At 35.7% G+C, this 23,556-nt stretch overlaps 1 protein-coding gene across 5 annotated transcripts in view; it reads right to left on the bottom strand.

Moving 5' to 3' along the window:
- LOC116268540 (immunoglobulin superfamily member 1) overlaps positions 1 to 15,768 on the bottom strand; it is a 50,964-nt gene extending 35,196 nt beyond the window's left edge. Inside the window, exons 1-2 of one of the 5 annotated variants that reach the window (XM_031661620.1) lie at positions 15,664 to 15,768; positions 11,662 to 11,706 (exon numbers count right to left, since the gene is read on the bottom strand). In XM_031661620.1, coding sequence (XP_031517480.1) covers positions 11,662 to 11,706; positions 15,664 to 15,684 — 66 coding nt within the window. In that variant the 5' untranslated portion in view covers positions 15,685 to 15,768. The remainder of the gene's footprint in view (positions 1 to 11,661; positions 11,707 to 15,663) is intronic. The other 4 variants (XM_031661619.1, XM_031661616.1, XM_031661617.1 and 1 more) reach the window with 4 other exon arrangements.
- Positions 15,769 to 23,556: the final 7,788 nt, after the last annotated feature.

Raw genomic sequence — 23,556 nt, 5'->3', positions numbered from 1 at the left:
TCACTCAAGACTTTCTCTTTGCATTTGATTTTTGCAGTCTGAATCAAAATGCCCAGGGGTATGTGTGTGTGTGTGTGTGTGTGTGTGTGTGTGTGTGTGTGTGTGTGCCCGTGTGTTCAATATTTATCTTTCTTGGTGTTCTCTGAACTTACTGGATTTGTAGTTTGGTATCTGTCACTAATTTGTGATGTTATTGGCCGTTTAATGCTTCAAAAATGTCTTATGCTATCTTCTCTCTTTCTTCTCTTTCTGGGATTCTAACCATCTATTTGTTACCTCCTTTGATATTATCTTATAGTTATTGTATATTTTGTTCTTTTTCTCCCTTCCTCCTGTCAGAGCCACTGAAAGGATTTTCTTAATTCTTATTATGAGAATATTGTGCAGTTCCTGGAGGAAAAGCCCACAAAAGTGTGGAGAGCCCCTCTATAATTTTCCCCCTCATAAACTTCTCACTCTCACACTAGCTCACATTTAATCTCCAGTAATTTTTCATAATTACTAGAGAGTTAATTAAGTAGTCATACTGCTTATGGCTTCCAGCAGGTCTTCATTAGATAGGCAGATATGAATGTGCCTGTCTCTCCAGCTTTTGAGATGTTGGGTTGTTCTGCCATCTCAATTCTCTGAGGCTAAGGAAAGCAATCAGTTTTCTACTCACCATCCAGCGTTTTTTTATTTTAAGGATGAGAATGGCAACTTTCAAGCTCCTTACATGTTAGGGGTGAAAGTAGAAGTCCCCTTTATTTTTTTAATTAAGAGAAAAAAGTTTTTAATATTTGCTAAGATCTCTACCCTTTTCAGTCATCTTAATTTATTCCAAAATATCTGAGTTTCTAACTGGTATTTCTATTCTGCCCAAAGAAATTCCCTCACTAGTTATTATAGTGTAGGTCTGCTGGTGACTAATGTTATTATGGTACTGATGTATGGAAATATTTTCTATTTTGCTTTCATTCTTGAGAACTGTTTTTGCTCAATGTAGAATTCTTGGATGAGTGTTTGCTTCTGTGTTTTAGTTCTTTAAGATGTCATTCATTCAACTGTCTTCTGCTCTCCATAGCTTCTTATTAGAAGTCCATGAACATTTGAATTGTTGCTCAACTGTATGTAAACTGTCATTTTTCTCTGGTGACTTTCAAAATATTTCTTCATAAAAAGCACCCAAATTTGAAAGGAAAAAGTAAAACTATCTCTAGTTACAGAAAATGTAATCTCATATACAGAAAATATAAAAAGGAAATATTAAAAATCTGCCAAAAGCTATTAGAGCTAATAAACAAATTAAGATTAACACATGCAAGCTCAACACATAAAATTTGCTGTATTTCTATATGCTTTCATCGAACACTATGAAAAATAAATTAAGGAAACTTTCTATTTACAATATAACAAAAAGAATAAAGTACTTTGAAGTAAATTTAACTGGGTAATTTATAAAAGATGTAATAAACTGGGTAATTTATAAGGTCTTGTGCTAAGGAAGTACAAGATTTATATAGTGAGAACTACAAAACTGTTTAAAAATTAAAGAAAAATTTTAAATACATGGAAAGACATCCTGTGTTCATGGATTGGAAAACAATATTTAAAGATGACTGCTATGGTTTGTGTGTGTCCCCTAGAATTCATGTGTTGGAAATTTGGTCCCCAGTGTGATGATGTTGGAAGGTTGAGCCTTTAAGGGGTGATTAGTTTGTGAAGAGGGAATAACGTTGCTCTCGTGGGTCTGGTTTAATTCTCACAGGAATCGGTGAATTCCTGCTGTCACAGGATTGGATTAGTTACAGCAAGAGCAGGTTGTTATAAAGTGAGGCTGTCTCTTGTGTTTTGTTTCTTTTGCAGGCACCCACTTCCCCTTTCAGTGCTCTGTCATGTTATGATGCAGTAGGATGCCCTCACCAAAAGCCAACCAGATATGGTCACTTGACATCAGACTTCCTACCCTTCAGAACCATGAGAACCATGAGAACCATGAGCCAAAATAAAATTCTTTTTAAAAAATAATTGCCTCATCTCAGGTATTCTGTCATAGTAACAAAAAATGGATTAAAACAATGAAAATACTATTCAAAGTGATCAACAGACACAACATAATCCCTATCACAATCACAGTGACCTTTTTTTTCTTACAGAAAATGAAAAATGCATCCTAAAATTGATAAAAAATCTCAAGGAATACTGAACAGCCTAAACAATTTTAAAATAGAAGAAAAAAAGTTAGCTAACACTTTTTGGTTTTAAAACCCTCCTCAAAGCTATAGTAATCAAAACAACATAAATCTAAGGACATACATAGATAATGGAATAGAATTGAGGCTCCAAAACTATATGCATACACTTATGGCCAATTGATTTTCAGCAGATGTGCCAAGACTATTGAATGAGGGAAAGAGTAGTTTCATCAACAAATGGTGCTGGGACAACTGGATATACGTATGCAGTAGAACGAAGTTGGACCCTTTCCTTACACTATATACAAAAAAAAAAAAAATGGATTGGAAGAGTCAATATTATCAAGATAGCAATTCTACCTCAACTGATATATAGGTTTAATGCAACTCTTACCAAGATCCCAAGAGACCGTTTTGTAGATATTGTCTAATTGATGGTAAAATTTATATGGAAATGAAAGGACCTAGAAAATTCAAAGCTATTTCAAAAAAAGAACAAAGTCAGGGTCTTACATAACCCAATATCGAAACTTACTACTAAGCCATAGTAATCAAGAGAGTGTGTTGTTGGCACAAGGACAGGCATTTAGACCAATGGAAGCAAATTAAATTTTCAGATACAAATTCTCACATTTACCTCTTCAACAAAGATCCCAAGACAATTTGTCAAGGAAAAGGGTAGCCTTTTCAATAACGCATCTTGTGACAATTATATACCCTAATACAAACAAAATGAAAAAAAAAAAACCACAAAACCTTACATACTTACCTCATATCATACAAAAAAATTAACTCAAAGGCATACCAGACCTAAATTTAAGAGCTAAAACTACAACATTTTTAGAATGAAGCATAAGAGAAAATCTTTCTATTTTGGGGTAAGGCAATGCTTTCTTTGATACAACACCAAAGACATGGAAAAAATAATTGTGAATTTGCATTTTGTCAAAATTGGCATTTCAACACCAAAAAACACTATTAAGAAAATGAAAAAACAAACCAGAACTGGAGGAAAATATTTGCAAATCATATATCCACTAAATCATTTTATCCAGAATTTATGAAAACTGTAATATCTCAAAAATAAGAATACAAACAACACAACTGACCACTTAAAGATTTAAATAGATTTAAAAAGATTTAAAAAGATTTAAATTCACTGAAGAAAATAACCAAATGGCTAGTAAGCACATAAAAAGATACTAAATATCATTAATCGTTATGGAAATGCAAATTAAAACCATGATAAAATACCAATATACACCCTCTGGAATGTCTACCATCAAAAAAAACCCAGACTATACCACTTGTTGGCATAGATCTGGAAGACAGTATGGAAGTTTCTGTAAAGTTTACTGTAGAGGTATCATGTGACTGAACAATTCCACTCATAAGAATCTACCACAGAGAAATAAAAACATACGTTCAGACAAAGATATATACAGCAATGTTCATAACAACATTGTTCATAATAGCTCCAAATTGGCAATATGGCAAGTGCCTATCAACTGGTGAATGGACAAAAGCAATGTAGTTTATCCATACACGAAAAAGCTTTTTGGCAACTTAAAAACAAGCCGCTGATATGTACTGCAATGGGGATAAACCTCAATAACATTATGCGAAATGACAGAACCAAGACACAAAAGCTGCAGATATATTATTCCATTCAACTAAAATATTTAATAAAAAGGTGAAATTTTTACAAACAGAAGGCAGCTGATCAGTAGCTATCTAGAGCTTTGGGTAAGCGCTAAGATTAACATTAAACAAACACAAGAATACGTCTTAGAGAGATGAAAATACTTTAAAACTGAACAGTAGTGATGGCAGGATAACTCTGTAAATCTAATAAAATAATTGAATTGTTACACTTACAATGGGTGAATTTTATAGTATGTAAATTAGATCTCAATAAAATTGTAAAAAGAAAAACAAGAGGATATTATGAATAAATTTATACCAACAAATTCAGCAGATTCCCTCAAAATAGAACTTACCAAAAACTAACTGAAAATGAAATGATATAAGAAAAACTAAATATCTCTAAAAGTGTTTTAAAAATTGAACTATCGAAAACTTGTCTATGGAGAAAATCCAGGCCCAGAGGGTTTTTACTGTGAATCCTATCAAAACATTAAAGAATGATATTTATACACTTTCACATAATAGAGGAAGAACACATACATCCAAACATTTTATGAAGGAAACATAACTTGAATACCAAGCTGCAAAGACATTACAAGTAAATGAAAATAACAGATACATATCTGTTATAAATATACATACAAAACTCTTTAACAAAATCTTATCAAATCAAAGCCAGCAAAATATACAGGATAATATATCATGACAGGTATGGTTTATCCTGAAAATGTTAGGTTCATTTAACATTTGAAAATCAACCATTTATTCACTACACTGAGAACAAAGAAGAAAACTATATAATCTCAATGAATGAAGGCAGACACTTGACAATAGTTAACACCAATTCATTATAAATAGAAATAGAAGGAAACTTCCTCAATTTTATAAATTGGGTATCTATAATGAACCTACAGCTAACATCCTACTCATTGGTGAAATATAGAATACTTTGCCATTAATATTGGGAACAAGGCAAAGATACTTGCGCTCATGACTACAGTTCAACACTGCCTTGGAGGTTCTATTTCAATAAAGCAAGATAAAATATACAGGTCATAAACATTGAGAAGGAAGATACAAAATTGTCTTTATTTGCAGATGATATGATTATTTACCTAGAAAATCCTAAGCCAATATACAAAGTATCAATAGAACTAGTAGACGAATTTCACAATATTACAAGGTCACTACACACACACACACACACACACACAAAATTGATTTTTAAATTAAACTCTTTATCTTGAGATAATAGCAGATGTGAATGAAAGTTTAGGAAATAAAATGGGAAAATTCAATGTATACCCCACCAACTTTTCCAAATGGTAACATCTTTCAAATCTATAGAACAATGTCAAAATCAGAAGACTGACGTTGACGCAAAACAGTTCCATCTCCACAAGAATCAATCATTTTGCCCTTTTATAGTCATGCTCACTTTCATCCTAAATTTCCCATTCTTCATCCCTGGCAACCACTCATTGTTCTCCATTACTATAATTCTACCATTTCAAGAGTGTTATATAAATGGAATCATACAATATGAGGCTTTTCATGATTGGCTTATTTCACTCAGCATAATTCCCTGGATATTCATCCAAATAGTTACACGTATCAATAATGTGTTCTTTTTATTGCTGAGTAGTATTCCATGGTATAAAGGTACCATGAATTGTTTATCCATTCATTCATTAAAGAACATTCGGGTTGTTTCCATTTTTGGGATGTTATAAATAAAGCTTCCACATGTTGGGCATCACTAATGTGAAAATCGGAAATCTGAATTTCTCCAAAATCTGAAACTTTTCGAACACCAACATGATGTCACAAGTGGAAAACTCCGCATCTGACAACTTTGCTTCCTGACTGTTCAATGTACACAGACTTTGTTTCATGTACAAAATTATTTAAAATATTACATAAAATTATGTTTAGCGTATGTGTATAAGGTGCATATGAAACAGAAATAAATTTTCATAAAGATATCTCATTATGTATATACAAATATTTCAAAATCTGAAAAATATGAAATCTGAAAAACTTCTGGTCTCAAGCATTTTGGATAATAAATACTCAACCTGTACATTCATGTTTAAGTTTTTGTGTGAGGATAACTTTTTGTTTATCTGTGATAAATGCCCCAAAATGCAATTGGGGGTTGTATGATAGTTGCATGCTTCGTTTTAGAAGAAATTGCTTGTTTGCCATAGTTGCTAGGCCCTTTGACATCCCCCTTACCAATGTAAGAGTCATGGGGTTGCTCTGCATTCTCATCACCACTTTGAGTTGTCACTATTTTTTATTCGGGCCATTCTGATAGGTGTGAAATGGTTTGCATTTGTGTCTCTCTAATGATTAACATAGGATTAACATAGGTTAACATCTTTAAAAGTGTTTATTTGCCATCTCCATATTCTCTTTGGTGAAATATGTGTTAATGTCTTTTGCACATTTTATAATTAGATGGATTTTTTACTATCATATTTCGGGTTTTTGTTTTTACTTCTAGGTGCTAGTTCTTCCTTAGATGTATATGTGGTTTGCAAATGGTTTCTCTCAGACTGTACCTTGTTTTTTTCATCCCCTTAACAATGATTTTTGCAGAGGGAATTTCAAAATGTTGATGATGTCCGATTTATCCATTTTTCTTCTATGGATCATGTTTTTGGTGTCAATTTTGAGAACAATTTTTCTAACTCTAGATCCTGAAGATTTTCCCCTATGTTTTTTTCTAGAAGTTTTTTATCTTTATATTTAATGTTTATATCAATGATCTATTTTTAGTTAATTTTTGTACGAGATGTGAGGTTTAGATGCAGGCTTTTTTTTTTTTTTCTTTAGCTATGGATGTCCAGTTGTGCCAATACCACTTATTGGAAAGGGTATTCTTCCTTCTTTTGAACTACCTTCATACCTTTGTCAAAAATCAGTTGGCATATTTACATAGGTCTATTTCTGGGTTCTCCATTTTGTTCCATTGACCTATTTGCGTATCCCCCTTGCAAGGATACAATATTACCAGATAAAAAAAAGCTATATTTTTATCTTGTACCCCCAAAATCTTTGGAAAATGAAATTAAAAAGCAATTCTATTTACAATAGCCTCAAAGTAATTTAATAAAGATATGCAAGTCCTCTACACCAAAAAGGACAAATATTCTTAAGAAAAATCAAAGAAGTGCGAAATAAATGGGGTAGATACATCATATTCATCGTTTAGGGAATTCTGTTGAGAAATCCTTTCCCCCAAACTTATCTATATGTTCAACACAATCGCAATCAAAATATCAGCAGCTTTATTAATAAAAAATTTAAAGTTGATTGTAACATTAATATGAAAATTCAAAAGACTTAGAAAAACCAAAGCAATGTTGAGAAAGAACATAGTTGAAAGACATACATCACTTGATGTAAACAATTAATATTAAGGTAATTAATCAAGACAGTGTGAAACTCATCTAAGGAATGACAACTATATTATTAGAATAGGACACTCCAGAAAAAGTAGACCAAAACCTGTATAGTCATGTGATTTGTGACAAAAGTGTGAAAGCAATCCAGTGGGGAAAGGAATGTTTTTATTTTGTTTTGCCTTGATTTGCTTTTTTAACAGATGATTCTGGCATAACTACATATTTATATGGAAAACAATGAATCCCAAACCTTTTGTAACAGCATGGATAAAAATTCCATGTGTAAAAACAACCAATCTCAAACCTTTTGTCATAACATACACCAAAATTAATTCTAGATGAATCATAGGCCTAAATGTAAATGCAAAATCATGAAGCTTTAAGAGAAAACATAAAAGAATATTTTTTATTATGTACGTAGGCAGGAGTTTCTTATACAAATCACAAAAAACAATAACAATATAAAATTGATAAGACAGAGTCCATCAAAGTTAAAAGCTGCTGATCAAAAATATCATTCGGAATGGAAAGGTCACATACTGGGAGAAAATATTTGTAAAATTTATAGCTGACAAAAGACCCCTACTATTCAGGATACAAAAAGAACTTCTACAATTCAACAAAGAAAGGGGGAAAAATTAAAACGTACAAAAGTTGTACAGGCAGTTTGGAAAACAACTTGGCAGTTTCTTAGAAAGATAAACATAGAGTTACCATACAATCCAGCAATCCCACTTCTTGGCGTTTCCCAGGAGAATTGAAAATATGTGCACACACAAAAAAACTGTACATTACAGGTTAAAGTGGCCTTATTCATTATTTCCCCAATCTAGAAACAGACTAAATGTCTTTCAATGGTGAATGGATAAATGAACTGAATATTGCTCAGCAATCAAAAGGAACAAATAATTGATTCATGCAGCAATATGAATGAATCTTAAACGCATATTGCCAAGTGAAAGCAGCAATACTACAAAGACTACATATTGTACGAATCTATTTATATGATATTCTGTAAAAGGCAAAACTATAGGGACAGAAAACAGATCTGTGATTTACAGGAGTTGGGGGTGGGACAGGAATTGATTACTAAGAAACCACACAGGAACTTTCAGTGTGATGGAAACGCTCTGTGTGGTACTGTGGTTGTGGATACATGACTATGCATTTGTCAAAGCCCATGGTACTGTGCACCATGGAGAATGACCTGTTGTATGCAGATTTTAAAAAGCCATCCAAGATGGGCCAGGCATGGTGTCTCACGCCTGTAATCCCAGCACTCTGGGAGACTGAGGCGGGTGGATCACCTGAGGTCAGGAGTTCGAGACCAGCCTGGCCAACATGGTGAAACCCTGTCTCTACTAAAGATACAAATATTAGCCAAGAGTGGTGGTGGGTGCCTGTAATCCCAGCTACTGGGGAGGCTGAGGCAGGAGAATCGCTTGAATCCAGGAGGTGGAGGTTGCAGTGAGCTGAGATTGCTCCATTGCCCTCCAGCTCAGGCCAACGAACAGCGAGACTCCATTTAAAAAAAAAAAAAAAATGTCATTCAAGATGACTGGAGAACCCAGAATGGAATAAAGACTATGGCAAATGTATATAACTCTATTATAAATATGATATATCTTAATTGGAGAAGGTGGAGAGGGAAGAAGCTGACAATAACTTTGGGAAACTGGTTTGTCTTGATACTATTTTAAAGATAAAAACAAAAGTAACTACCTAAACACTGTAATCTAGTTAATAAACATATTTTTTATTGGTATGATTTAGCAATTCTGAAACTACACTATATGTATACTAGGGTCGAAAAAACTAAGCAAGTGTATTATAAATGGTAAGAGTCAAGTTCCTCTATCAGAGAAAGAAGTAACAAATAAGCAATGAAAGTGTATTAGCCTTTTATTGCTGCTACAACAAATTACATTAACTTAGTGGCTTCAAATAATGCATTTTGTTTATAGTTCTATAGGGCTAGAATTCCAACATGGTTCTAAATGGGCTAAAATTAAAGTGTCAGCACATTGCATTCCATTCTGGCAGCTTTAAGGGATAATCTGTTTCCATGCCTTTCCCTGATTTTAGAGGTCACTCATATCCATTGACTTATGGCACCCTTTCTTTCTCTTCAAAGTCAGCAAAGTTTTATCTCTCTGTGTCTTTCTTGCATAGTAGCTGACTCCCTCTTTGGCCCTCGTCATCTACCATTAAGGATGCCCTTGTGATACATTGGGTCCATCCAGACAACCCAGAATAATCTCCATATTTTATGGTCAGCTGATTAGAAACAATTCCACCTGTAATCTTAATTTCTTTTTGCAAGGTAAGGTAACACATTCACAGGTTTCAGGGATTAGGATGTGAACATCTTTTGAGGACCATTATTCTGCCTACTACTGGAGGAATAATAGAATAAACCCTGTATTATTGGATTAAAGTCAGAGATAGTAGTGTAAAATCATGTTTGTTTTAATATATACACAAGTAGATACAAAATAAAGTATAGATATGTGTATATATACATAGATTTCCTAGCTCTTGGCACATGGAAGTAGTAACACCTCAGCAGTAGCAAGCAAACTTAGGCCCAGATCTTGGTTTCTAAATACTGTCCTCTAATAAAAGCACTTAGGGTTTCTCGGAGAAATGATTTTAGGACTGAAGCAGGGAATATACAAAAGAGGCATGGATTAACTTACAGTGGCTGAAAGTGCTCAAAATGACAACTACAACCAAAGGGATAAGACGATGTCAAAAGGTTACAGTGCCCAAGCTGAAAGAGTCCTCAATGGTCAAACCTGAACAAATTGGAACAACAAACTAAATAATGATAGTATTGTATTTTAAACCAAAGGATAAATGAGTCCATACTGATATACATAAAAAATTGAATAAATAAATGGGGGAAGAAAAGATGATTCTCACTTATAGAAGAATTCCAGTTAATAATGGTAAGAGAAATGAAAGAAATAGAAAATCATCATTAGAATAGCAACATAATAATCTGTAGGCAAGCTCTATTAATAAATGCTAAAATTAGTGGGTGAAATTTTAAGGAGAAATAAGATATTTCCATTTCCCTCCCAAATAGTATGTATTTCTGTGGTTTTAAAAGGTGTGTTAATAAACTCTTTTGTACTTCTTCTAGGAGGTGGAGTTAAATTCTTCTCTGTATAAGCGTAGGCTAGACTTAGTGACTTGCTTCTAATGGAAAGAGTATGAACTGTTACTGAGTATGTATTATTTATGTACTGAACATATATATGTGTGTGTGTATATATGTATGTATGTGTGTGTATGTGTGTGTATATATATATCACTGTGAAGAGTAGTTTCAAGTAAAAACACCTGTAAAACACTACCTTGACCAAGTGGCCAAGGTTAACATCACGAGTGAAAAATCTTATTTCCTGGTACTATATGCTGAGAAGGGCACTTCTACTTCTGTGATATTCTTCTTCTTAACATACAACCCTGGTCTAATCTTGAGAAAACATAAAAGTTAAATTGAGGGACATTCCATAAAATTATTGACCAATACTCTTCAAAAGAGTCAAATTTGTGAAAGCAAAGGAAAGACTGATGACAGTCACAGATTGGAGGAGACTAAGGAGCAATGATAAAAACAATGTGGCATCCTGGATTTGATACTGGGACAAAAAAAAGTCAATTCATGGAAAAACTGGTAGAATCCTAATAAAGTCTGTAGTTAAGAGTCATGTGCCAAGGTTAATTTTTAGTAAAAGTAAGCATCGTGGTTATGTAATATGTTAACATTAGGGGAAACTGGGCGAAATTAGACTGAAACTCTCTGTAGTATTCTTACAATTCTTCTGTAAGTCTAAACTTACCTCAAATATTTTTAAGGGGGAAAAATGTGAACATACATTTTCACAAAGGCAAATACACGAATGGCCAGTACACACACAAAAAGTACTCGATATCATTTATTATCAGAGAAAAGCAAATTAAAACCACAACAAGATATCAATACACACCCACTTGAACACTGAAAATAAAGAAAACTGTCAACACTAAGTGTGGGCAAGGATGTGGAGCAATCAAAATTTTCCTACACTGTGGGAGTATAAAATGGCACAACAACTTTGAAAAATGTTCTGGCATTTCTTATAATACCAAATTATGACGAAGTAATTGCATGCCTTTATATTTAGTAAATAAAAAAATGTCAAAATAAAAAGTTGCACAGAAACATTCACAGAGGATTTCATCATAATGGCAAAAACTGGAAAGCAGTCTAAATGTCTATCAATATGAGAATAGATAAACAAATTTTGGTCTATTCATAAAATAATTGAATACTATGCACAATACTAAGGAACAAACTAAGACTACTTAGAATATTATGGATGAATCTCAAAAACATTATTTTCTGTGAAAGAAACCTTATTTATAAACATACTTACTCTCTTATTATCATATGAGGTTTCAGAACAGATAAGACTGATGTACTGTGGGGAAAAAATCAGAACATGTTTGCCTCTGGGGATATGGGGCAAGAATTGACTGGGTTGGGGAACGAGAGGACTCTGGGATGATAGTAACAATCTATATTTTGAAAGGTATTTAGGACACACATATATGCATTTGTCTAAACTCTGCAAATGTGGATTTAATGCTTTTGCATTTTATTGTAAGTAAATTTTACATCAAAAGAAAATCTATAAGCAACGATTTAATTCTAGTTAATTATACAAATTATCAAAGATTTAGTGAGAAGTATATTGATGTTTGCAATTCACTCTGAAATGCACCAAAAAATAAAATGGATTCATGGATGGAGAGAAGGACGGTTGGAATGATAAATAATTGATAAAACAACTGCAGTAAAACGTTAATGGTAGAATTGAGGTTGTATACTTATAGTTGTTTATTTTAAGTTATTTTCAACTTTTTTCCTGAAAGTTATTAAGATCTTTGTTTAAAAATTGGAAATAACATACTTACAAATTAACCATTTTAATTGAATCATATCCATGGAGTATGAAAGAACGATTTTTTTAAAAAGCAGAGTATGTTTTGGAAAAATTTGTATTAAAACAGATTAAAATTTTTTTATGTGGCACTTAAAAGCTGATCAAGATTGAATCAAGAAAACAGATAAGCCATGATGTATTTACTAGCTGGGTGCCAAAGCCTTGGTGGTGGAGTGACTGATGGGGAGAGGGCTTAAAGGTGGTAGAAACTTAAATAGTAGCTGTAGGCATTATGGCTATTAGACAACATTCAATTGTCACCAAACTACTGCTATGTACAGGCCATTTGACCTATCTTGAGGAAGAAATGCCTTCTTGGGCTAAAAACTGAATGGGTAGGATCAGTGAGAGTGCTGAACTAGAAACAGATATTCAAGAGGCAGGAGTAGGACTAGAGCAGCAAACAAGACAGAAATGGCTGTAGTTGGTTGCTATCACCATCAGCATCTCTACACTGTGTCTCAGAGTCCTAAGAAGGCCATCAGAAGCATTGGGGTATATTTTGGTTGTCACAACGCTTGGGAGATGCTATTGACACTAAGTGGATGGAGACCAGTGATGCTAGCTGTCCTGAATGTCTGGAATAATCGCATATAATGAAGAGCTGTTCTCCTACACAGCTTTCAAATATTCCAGTGAGCTTTAATAATGTAAGTGAGAAAATGGTTTATAGTTATCTGAATTTTGTCTTAACAGTAGCTTTTATCCTACTGTTTCCTGTATCTCTCTCTGCCTTGCATGTTTTCTCATCTTTAATGTGATGCCTCCCAATCTTTCTACTTTTCTTAAATATGAATTTACTCAGTATAAGTTGGTGCAATCATGTATTTCATTATGTTGTCTGATAGAGTCGTGCCCTTGCATTTATATACTGAAATACATATCATTTTATTGTAAATTACTTTCCTTTCGTTCCTCATTTATATTTCAGTTAGGTTACTGTACTGATTTTTTTGAAATTATGTATGTAGATAGGTTATATTATCTATGTACTTCATTTAAGGATAGTGAAGAGGGAGTCACAAAATATTTGTTATTAAGAGGGAGTATTAGGTCTCACAGGAATGAGAACCACTGATCTAGAGCTAAGAATGAAAGATAAATATGGATAATAAGTGAGACTTGAGGTTGTTGAAATCCTGACTCATTATTACCATAGTAGGAGGAACAAATCTTCAGTACGAGTGAGCCACTGGAGCAGAAAGTTTCTGCCTGAGAAAAATCATTACCAGTGTGTGTCAGGCCCTTTTCATCAGTGTGTCATTTTATCTTCACAACAATCCTGTAATATATGTTCTATTATTATCCCCATTTTTCAGATGATAATTGGACCTCAGAAAGATGAAGTCAGTTTCCCAAGTTCTCTTAGTCTCTGAGTGGCAGAGCCTAGAGTGGAACTCAAGTCTGTCTGATACCGAAGCCCTATGCTTTCTATTATCCTACTCAGCCTCTACAAAAGCAAGCTAGGGAAGAAAGTGCCAGATGTTCCCTTCCCTCTACAGAAGCAGCAGTCTGTGAGGATCCATGAGTGCTAATCTTTCAGCATGTATGGAGTGCTTCAAGCTGTGCTAGGAAATCAGAAAAAAAGTAACACAGAAGTCCCTTGCCCTCAATGAATTTCTTGTCTAACTGGATATATAAGATGTATAGGTATAGTGTTAACTTAGAGGATGAAGAGAAAATGGTGATAGCTGAAGAAACAGCAAGGAAAGTGTGTGTGTGTGTGTGTGTGTGTGTGTGTCCGATTGTGTCTCATGTATGTCTAAAGGAAACCTCCACAAATATTTACTGAGTGCCTACCATGCGCATGGCAAAAAGCAGAGAAAGAAATTGAACGCATGGTGAAATGCTGGGACATCAAACCAGTCTTTGGGATGGTGGGAGGGGAAGAGACCAGGGCACAGAGGAAAGGACATGTCTGCTTGTCAGAGGCCAGGGCCCACAGGAGAAGGGGCCTACAACATGAAAGAAATTTGAAAGGCCAGCTAGGGAGGCATTAGCCAGACCTGCTGTGCAAAATCCAGGATGAGGTTATTCTTTTCCATTGAGTAAGAGTCGAGAGCGGAGGAGGTAAGTTGAGAGGCCATGGAGACCAGAAAAGGTTTGGGACATGCTGTGGGCATGAATACAACCAAAGAATCAACAATAAATGAATAAAAGATTGTGGAGCTGCCTGCAGGGCTCCGGGGAAGTTAAGCTGCTGGGATTTATGCATTGGTTGATTATCCACTTTGTGCGCCACCCATAGTAAATATTCAACCCCAGGCAGCCGCCTCTGCACCTTCCCCACTCTTGGCCTGCTAGCCAATGTTCTGTCTCATTTATTTCTAACTTGTGAGCAATCTAAGCAACAGATTATAAAGACAGAGCATACACACATAGGGTTTGCTGTTATAATCAAAATTTACAACAAAATTAATCTGACACATATTTAATGATATGCATAATTGTTATTGTGCTGGGTGGCAATTAGGCATAAATTGTAAACAGTTCACATAAATGCCTGTAATTAGAATTACTTCCACACAGTTAAACCAAATTCTTAGTTTCTTTCCTGAGTTTGTCAGCCCTTGTATATCCCTCATCTGCATCCACGTCAGCAGTGCACATACTGAGTTGGTGTGAATCATCGCCTTCTTCAAGCACTTGTTACAATTAGAGAACAAAATCTGGGGTCTTTTTGCTCAACAGTTCCCTCTGGCTGCTACCCACAGAGCCCTCTCACCTTAAGTGGCCATGAACAGCCAGCCCTCTCTCGTGGTATCCTCTGCCTACTCAGGGGGTGCTGCCTGTCCTCTCCAGAGGGATTTCAGGTGGGTACAGTGAGGAAAACCCTGGGTAGTGATGGCAACACAGGGGAGAAAATGAGCTGTGAATTTCTGGGGGCAGGTGGATCACAGGGTAAGAAAATGACCGAATTCAGCATATAACCCTCTTCCCCCTGTTCCTGATCCTATGAAATGACTAATACAGTCATCTTCACGAATGTTTTTCAAGGGATACATTCTCACTTAAAAGAAAACGCCATTTCATCCTAACCCTCAAAACATCCCTCCCTCCATTCCAATGAGGCTGTTTCCTGAAACGCCTTTAAACTCCAGATAGGTGCTGCTTTTACTTCGCCATTAAAAATAAATAATTTTTAAAATCCCGAGGGAGCCAGCATATCAATAGGAATACATACCTAAACTTTAGAGTCAGATAGATCTAGACGCCACAACTTGCTAGCAGTACAATTTTGGTATTTACCCTTTCTAAACCTCAATTTCCTCATCTGTAAAATGGTGATTATAATAGTGTCTATCTCATACAGCCATTGTGAAGATTTTATAAGATCACGTATATAAAACATTAGTACACAGCCTGGAGCATAGTAAAATTTCATTAACTGTTGGATGCATTTATTACTATTGTAGCAATTGTTGCTTTTACCTTTAGCCTTAGGTTCCTCATTATTTTGATGGTCCCTGCATTTGTTTTCTTCTGTAGGAAGCAGAACTGCAGGAAATGTATGAAACGCTAGTGCTGAAATCTGGATGGTGAAGCCACCAATGACCTTAAATCAAATGGAACAACACAGATGGCTCAGACTCTCATCTATATTCGTATTTGTTAGAGGAAGGTTGATGCTGACCTGGAACATGGCAAGCCCTGGCATTAAGAGGAAACGGAAGCCAGGTCAGATGAAAATGATCATTAGAAACATTCATTTCATCACAAAAATGTATCAACAGAACCTCAGTGCCTTACCGATATAAGTGATTTAGGCAAGATATTTTAGAAGGGAAGAGAGAACACGTGAGTTAACGTGTGCAACAGCATGACAAGGGCACTAATGGAGGAGTATCCTTAATACAGTGGTAACACCCAGGATGGAGGAAGTACTCCATTCTGCTTGGGTGGTTCAGGGAAGCTTCTCTTTAGAGAAGCAAGTTTCGAAGTGAGTGTAGAAATACACTAAATTGTATAACACTCTTTTAAGCCAGTGTTTGTCAAGAGGCATTTTCTCATACAGCTGAATTTTCTGAACTTACCTTGTGCCTCCTCAAATGACATGGTTTTCGTGGCCACTATCCCGCTTACCATTCCTCCATAACAAGCCCCAAAATTAGTGGAATAAAACAATTGAATTATGCTCATGGATTTTATGGCTCAGGAATTTGGTCAGGTCATAGTGAGAATGGCTTATCTCTATCTCACAATGTCGGGGACCACAATTTGGAAAATTTTATGACTGGAGGGGACTTGACAGCCAGGAAGTGGGATCATCTAGAGGCGTCTGTGCTTGCATATTGAGCAGTTGATGCTGGTTCTTGCTGTTGCCCTCTGTTAGTGTCCTGGTCATGCTCTATTGGTCAAAGCACCACAATCCTTCTATATTAAAAAGAAGTGCACATAGATTCCACTTCTCAAGGGAAGAATATCAAAGAATTTGAAAATATGATATAGACCCTGCATGCCTTAGATGGGTATCACTTCTGTCTCCTTAGAGACTGTCAACTGGAACACCTCTACACAATTTCTCCATGTGACTTGGTCTTCAAAACATGGTGACTTCAGGGCAATTTGACTTCTTACATGGTACCTCGGTGCTCCAAAAGCAAGTTTACAGCAGACAAGGCAAAAGCTTCCTCATTTGGTATGACCCAGTCTTGGAAGTCACTCCCACCATTCTGAGTCCTACCATTATGCCTAGGAGATCCTTTGTTGGTACTCTTGTCATGCTCTATTGGTTTAAGCAGTCAGTAGAGCAACTCTCTTTGATATTCAAAAGGAAAGAATATTGATCCCACCTATTGATGGGAGGAATATTTTAAAATTTGTGGATATGCTTTAAATTCTCCTTAGTCACCCATTTACCAGACCACAACCATTGAATATCCACCCATTGACTAACCAGGAGGTAAGAATGCCAAAGGCATTTGTTCATTCATTTATTCATTAAGTATGCATTGAGTACTTACATGGGACAGGCACAGATGTTCTGTGAGACAGACATGTAAAACATAAACATACAAATAATTACATAATCACTACTTTGCTAGGTGCTAAGAAAAATAATGAAATATTGAAATAGAGCCTAACTAGGTGGGGATGATGGTGTTGGCAGGGAAGTAAATTCAGAGGAGGTGGCCAGGAAATCTCTATCAGGTGTCAAATTTAAGGAGAGAGCAGAAGCATAAGAAGGCGCCAACTACATCAAGTTTTGAGGAAGAATATGCTAAGCAGAGGGAATAGTATATGCAAACATTCTAAGGCACAAAAGAATTTACAAATTCAAGAAACTGAAAGAGTGTCTCAAAGTAGCCCAAACACAGAGAGAGAATAATTGTACATGACGAAGTTGGAGTGGTATACAGGCGTCAAATTCTTAGCAGTTTAATAGGTCCATTCCCCCTTAGCCTGCCTTTTACTACTATTAAGCACCCCTTCATTTACCTTCACATGACTTGTTGTTACAAGAATTTCGGTAAGAAAAGCATAAGAATTAAATAAAGAGAAGGAAATGCGGCTCTTGCAGAAAGAGCAAGATGCATCTGGTCTGGTCATATTGTTTGGGCTGCCATTAAAAGCCAGATACTAGACCAAAGTGTTCAACGTTTCCACAGAGCTGCTCAGTAAACTAACATATGAAAGACTTTAGTGCCCAACTTGTGTCTTGCTTGCCAAAGATGAAGGTAAACTGATACCCTGGCAAAACCAAGAAATTTCAGAAGCCTGGCCTCTGTTTTTCTAGCCTCTACTTTCAGCCCACTTCACAGTTATTCAGATACCTCCCTGGTCCATACTTCTTTACTGTATCAAAACAGGAAAGGACCCAATGACATCCAATGATTATAATGATGATAACCACTAAAATAATAATTAATGTGTATCAAGTATCTCCTAAGTGCTAAGAATTTTACATGCATTATCTCTTTTAATCTTCATTTAACATCTTTGTGAAGTAATACAATACTAGTATTTCCATTTTGCACATAAGAAATTTGAAACTCAGGGAGGCTAAGTTATTTGCCTAAAGTCACAGAGCGAAGACTCACAAACCACTCTGTCTGAGTGGTGAACCCACATTTTTAAGTACTATTGAATATTGTAACTCTTCCAGATAGTGAAATATACAGTCAGGTACCTAGAAATTTGGCATATGCAGTGCCCCTACAGGTGAATATTTTCCTGAATTTTTCACCTGTATCCTGATGCTTGGCTTCATCTAGGCCAAACTGAACTGTAGCTTGTACAAAACTATCTACCCCTTCTCAAGGCATTGCTTTTATACTCTAATTTAGGTTTTTCTCGAATGAGTTTTTATTTGCATTCTGGTTTAAGAATCAAGTCCTTAAACTTACACAAACCACCACTTTGATCTACAATATCCTTGGAGAGCATGGCATGTAATCAGCCTCATTAAGTACTTTGAATTAAGTGATATGCAGAGAACAGCTTGCCTTTAATAGATCTCCTTACCTGATCTCAATGGGGCCCTGTCTCAGGTATTAAACAGGAGAAACCCAATTAGTTCTAGTTGTTGCTCTCCATGGATGTGTTGCCTTCTCATTGGCAGATGGCAGCTGGTGTTGTGAAGGAAGCAATGACTCTTAAATTTTCCAGGTGGAGATAGCCCTCCCTCTTCTTCTTCATGACACTTCTTTTTTTCCCCCAATACTTCATACAATCCACATATTTCCAAGACCTATAACTCCAGAGTTTGAAATATGAGTATTAGAAATTGATGATCTCCTCAACAGAAGCCAGTTGTTTTCCCGGACCACTTGATAATACCTTTGTTTGGCTTAGTTGAACAAACATTTATTGGGTGCAGGCTCTGTATCTGAGACCATGTTGGTGTTCCAGTGGTTAGACAGGAGAGTTTTGAAGTTAAATTCACATGATTCTTATTCTTTTTGTGCCCAGAAGAGTACTAACCAGTAAGTGTTTTTGCTTAAATTGATATTTAACATACTTATATGTTACATTTATATTTAACAAATATTTCAAGTGAATGAATGGATGAATGATTTAGGTCCCCTTTCCAAGGGTACAAGATAATGCTGCTTCCTGACACTAAGAGGAAATTCTCAAGATTCTCCACCCATCACCAGAAATTCTGCTTTAAAATTTGCTCCAAGACAAATATCAAACTTCTAGAACTGGAACTATCCTTAAGACATTACGTAGTTCAGCCTCTGCTTCAGGCAGGTGAACAACTACTCTACATGTAGGATAAACGTCAGCATGAATTCATTATTAGGTGAAGAGGCAGACATAAATTCAAAAATTTACTGTACAATGTAATTGGCATAAAATATAAATATGTACAAAGTGCTTTAATAGCATAGGAAAAAATAGGGCCTAATTTTAGAGGGATGTTGAAGGATCAGGGAGTGCTTCACTGAGTGTGTGACACTTTGATATTTGACATTTGATATTTGAAGGGTGAAAAGGAGTTAACACGAGAAAATGAGGCAGAGGTAAAAGTAGAAACAGCATGTGTAAAGTCATGGAGTCACAAAGAATATGAGACCCTTATTCTGTTCCTAATTGTGGGTCATTGTGGCAGAGGTTGATTAAATGCCAAAGGAATGCAGTCATGTTTTCCTGATAGGAAGCTCACTATGGTGATAATGTAAGGAAGAGCCCAGAAAGCCATTCTTAGTTCATGCTAGCCCCTTGCTAGCCTTTATGATTGCTATGGAGGGAAAAGCATCAGAGACACAGCTCGCACTTTCCCCCCTTGGGTTTTTCATTCTAGAAATGGAAACACACCAAGTTGTTGGAAATTGTTATGCTCAGTGGATGTTGAGCTATGCTGTGTTGGATGATAGCGGAAGTGTTAAGTCAAACATCTATGCTATACACTTTTTTTTGGCATTTAGGGCACTATGAGGGAAGTAATAGAAGCAGTAAGTGACAAGATCTTTGCCCTCAGAGCTAATAACTTGCCTGTGAAAGAAAAGAAGCTTCCCAAGTGTCTAGAAGTGCTTCCACACTGGTATATAAATATGGGTTGTTGAACATTTCTGCTTTTTGTACAATTTGCAATAATTTGTTAAACTTTGATTACTTTTCAATAGGTAGTTTATTTACATAATTCCCACCTCAAAAGGTACACCTCCCCTCTATTTAGTTTCTCTACCAAAAGGCACCCAATATCACCAAATTCATATATATCTTTCTAGAACAGTTTATGAATCTGTAATTAAGTTTTAAATATTTTTCTTTTGCTGTTTTTGCACAACTGGAGCCACACTGTGCACATTGCACTAATCTTGTTTTTTGCACTTACAATAGATTATGGAGATCTTTCCGTATCAGCACATGAAGAGCTGATTTGTTCTTTTTTGTTTGTTTATGGATGTATAATATTCCATTGTGTGAATGTGCTTTAATTTATTGAACTAGTTAGGTTGCTTTTAATCTTTTGTTCTTAAAAATAATCTTAAAAAACTAATTTAATCTCAGGTCATTTTTTATCTCAAGAAATTTTCATCAAGACTTTAGGTGAAGAAAGGAGAGAGACTAGGATTTAAATTACATTCTTTTATTGCATTACTTTTTTTCCCTTCTTCTCACCTCACATCAACCCATGTTCCCCTATTGAAAGTTATCTGCAGTAATGTCTTCCATGAACCAAGAAAGCCATTTGGGCACTCCAAGATTGTGGGTTCCCCTCATTTAGTGGAAAGATCATGGGTTTGATGTTAGGCAAACCTTGGGATCAAATTCAAATTCTGGTTTCACTACTTTCTAGCTGGATGGTCTTTAGCAAGTGAGTTAATCTTTGCATCTCAGTTATAACATCTGTAAAATGGGGATAACAGTAGGTACCTCACAGTGTTGCTGTGAAGATTTAACATGACAATCCATGCAAAGGACTTAGCATAGTGTCTGGCACCTATGAAATGTTCGACGAATGAACATTTAACACACTTCTTATTCACTAATGTGGAGAAAGTTGATGGAACAAATGAAAACTCATCAATTTCACAGTAACGATTCTTGACACTATAGAAAGATTTCCACTTTTTTTGAGGTTTTTCAGAAGGTGCCAAAAGCCACTAAAAATTTCAAACTTTTTTTGGACCAGTTATATATTCCTCATTGCACCAATTTTCTCAGAACTACCTTCCCATCCTTGTTCCTTAAGGTGTAAATGATACGGTTGAGGGCAGGGGTAAGCACTGCATACAGAAGAGAAAGTAACTTCAATAAGTCTTCACACTGAGGTCCTGATGGGAAGCCATAAACAATGCCCAATGTCCTATAGAGACTAACCACAGTCAGATGGGAGGAACAGGTGGAGAAAGCCCTCTGTTTTCATGTAGAAGAAGAAATCCTCAGAACGGCAGTGATGATGTGAACATAAGAAGCCTGGGTCAGCAGGAAGGGGCCAAGGGCAAATAAAGAGGTGCATATAAAAGTGGTCATCTCAGCTACTTTAGTGTCATTGCAAGCCAGTTTCATGATGGGCTTCAAAACACAGAAGTGATGGATCACATTGGTGGAACAGAATGTTAAGCGAAAAATGAGGACCGTGAGGAAAGTGAATGCCAGAAATCCAGCCGCCTGTGAGGCACCAGCTAGCTGTAAGCAACTCCAGTGGTCCATGATGCTGAAGTATTGCATTGGGTTACAGATGACTATATAGCAATCTTAAGACATTACAGCCAGGAAGAAGCATTCTGTAGCCACCAACGCAGCAAAAAGTAAAATTGGGAAGCACAGGCTGGAAAGAAAAAAGGCATATGAGCTGATGGCAATGTCCTCAGCCTCATGGGCTCAATGGTACTGGTGCAGCCAATCTCTAGGAGGAAGTGACCAAGAAAGAAAAACATGGGCGTATGAAGGAAATGATTAGCTGACACCACAGTTAGGATCACAATGTCGCCCATTAAAGTCACCACATACATGGCCAGAAATATCCCAAAAAGAAGAAACTGAAGGCCATGGAGATCCCCAAAACCCAAAAGGATAATTTCTGAAATTTGAATCATATTTTCTTCTTCAGTTCCAGCCATGATTTGAATCTAAAAAAATAAATATTTGAAGAATAACCATTGATCTGATACTTTTTTTTAGGAAAAAAATCAAACTGCTTAGAAGTGTCATACATACCAAGCATAATTGGCTTCTTTCTGGAAGTTTAGGATTCTTGCACTTAATTAATAAATTTGACCCCAGTCCTCCAGGAGCCATTTGGAAAGTTAATCCATGACTTCAATTATCCCATCGTATTTAGAATGTATAGACTCTTAAAACTGTAACTATGACACATAAATATGTACATTTTTTCCAACACTTATTTTGGAAAATGCTCGATCCTTTCAGATCTTAACTGGTTGTTCCTATTGCTGTGCTGGTGTTATCATCAACAATGAATATTCCTAATTAGCTGTATGTAAATTTCATAAGAGCAATGATTAAATCTGTTTCTTGTTTTAGAAATTCTATGCCAATTGAATTATATTTTTATTTGTGGTAAAATTATAGTGTTTTATTTCATCATAACAAAGGATGTCTAATCCTTAAACTTGTTTGATAGTAAGTTCATTAAACATTAGCAGAGGAGGCACAATAGAGCAAGGGTGAACTACTGATGGTGAGCAGATGGAAAAAGACATGCTTAAATTCAAATCCCAGCTTTGCCACTTACTGGCTGTGTGTCCTGGAGAAAGTAACATCACTTCTCTGAAAGTTGGTATCCTCATCTATAGAATAGTATATTAATTCGATGTAACACGTTTTGCACAATTACTGGTACATATTAGGTACTTAATACATTCATTCCTACATTCAACAAATATTTACTAAATGCTTACTGTGTGCCAACTCTTAGATAGATGCTTAGAATAAAATAGTTTAAAAGTCAGTACTTTTTTTTTTAACACATCAGGAATATCCTCTACATTTCATGGAGTTAGCATTTCAGTGGGAGAGAAAGAAGAAAGGCTAAAAACAAGGAAAGAGACCCATAAAAAATTGTTAATTGTTTACTATGAATGTAAACAGACAAGGACCCAAAATAGAAAATATGCTCTGTGTGTGCATGTGTGTGTGCGTGAGTGTGTGTGTGCGTGTGTGTGTGTGCGTGTGTGTGTGTGTGTGTGTTTGGGAGAGGGGTATTTTGGTCAGAGTGGCCAAGAAAAGCCTAAAAATTTGAGACCTAAAAAAATGGGAAGGAGATAACAATGCAAGAGTTAGAAATGGGGGTGAGGGAGAACATTCTAGGCAGAGGGTATAAGCCATGAGCATGGAAACATTGAGTGTTAGAAAAACTAACATAAACTAAAAACGACCAGGATATTGTGGAGAGACAGAGGAGAGAGA

Source organism: Papio anubis, unplaced genomic scaffold (genome assembly GCF_008728515.1).
Source record: "Papio anubis isolate 15944 unplaced genomic scaffold, Panubis1.0 scaffold204, whole genome shotgun sequence".
NCBI classification, from domain to species: Eukaryota; Metazoa; Chordata; class Mammalia; order Primates; family Cercopithecidae; genus Papio; species Papio anubis.
The sequence above is the reverse complement of the archived record's forward strand: the minus strand, read 5'-3'. Positions and strand labels throughout refer to the sequence as shown.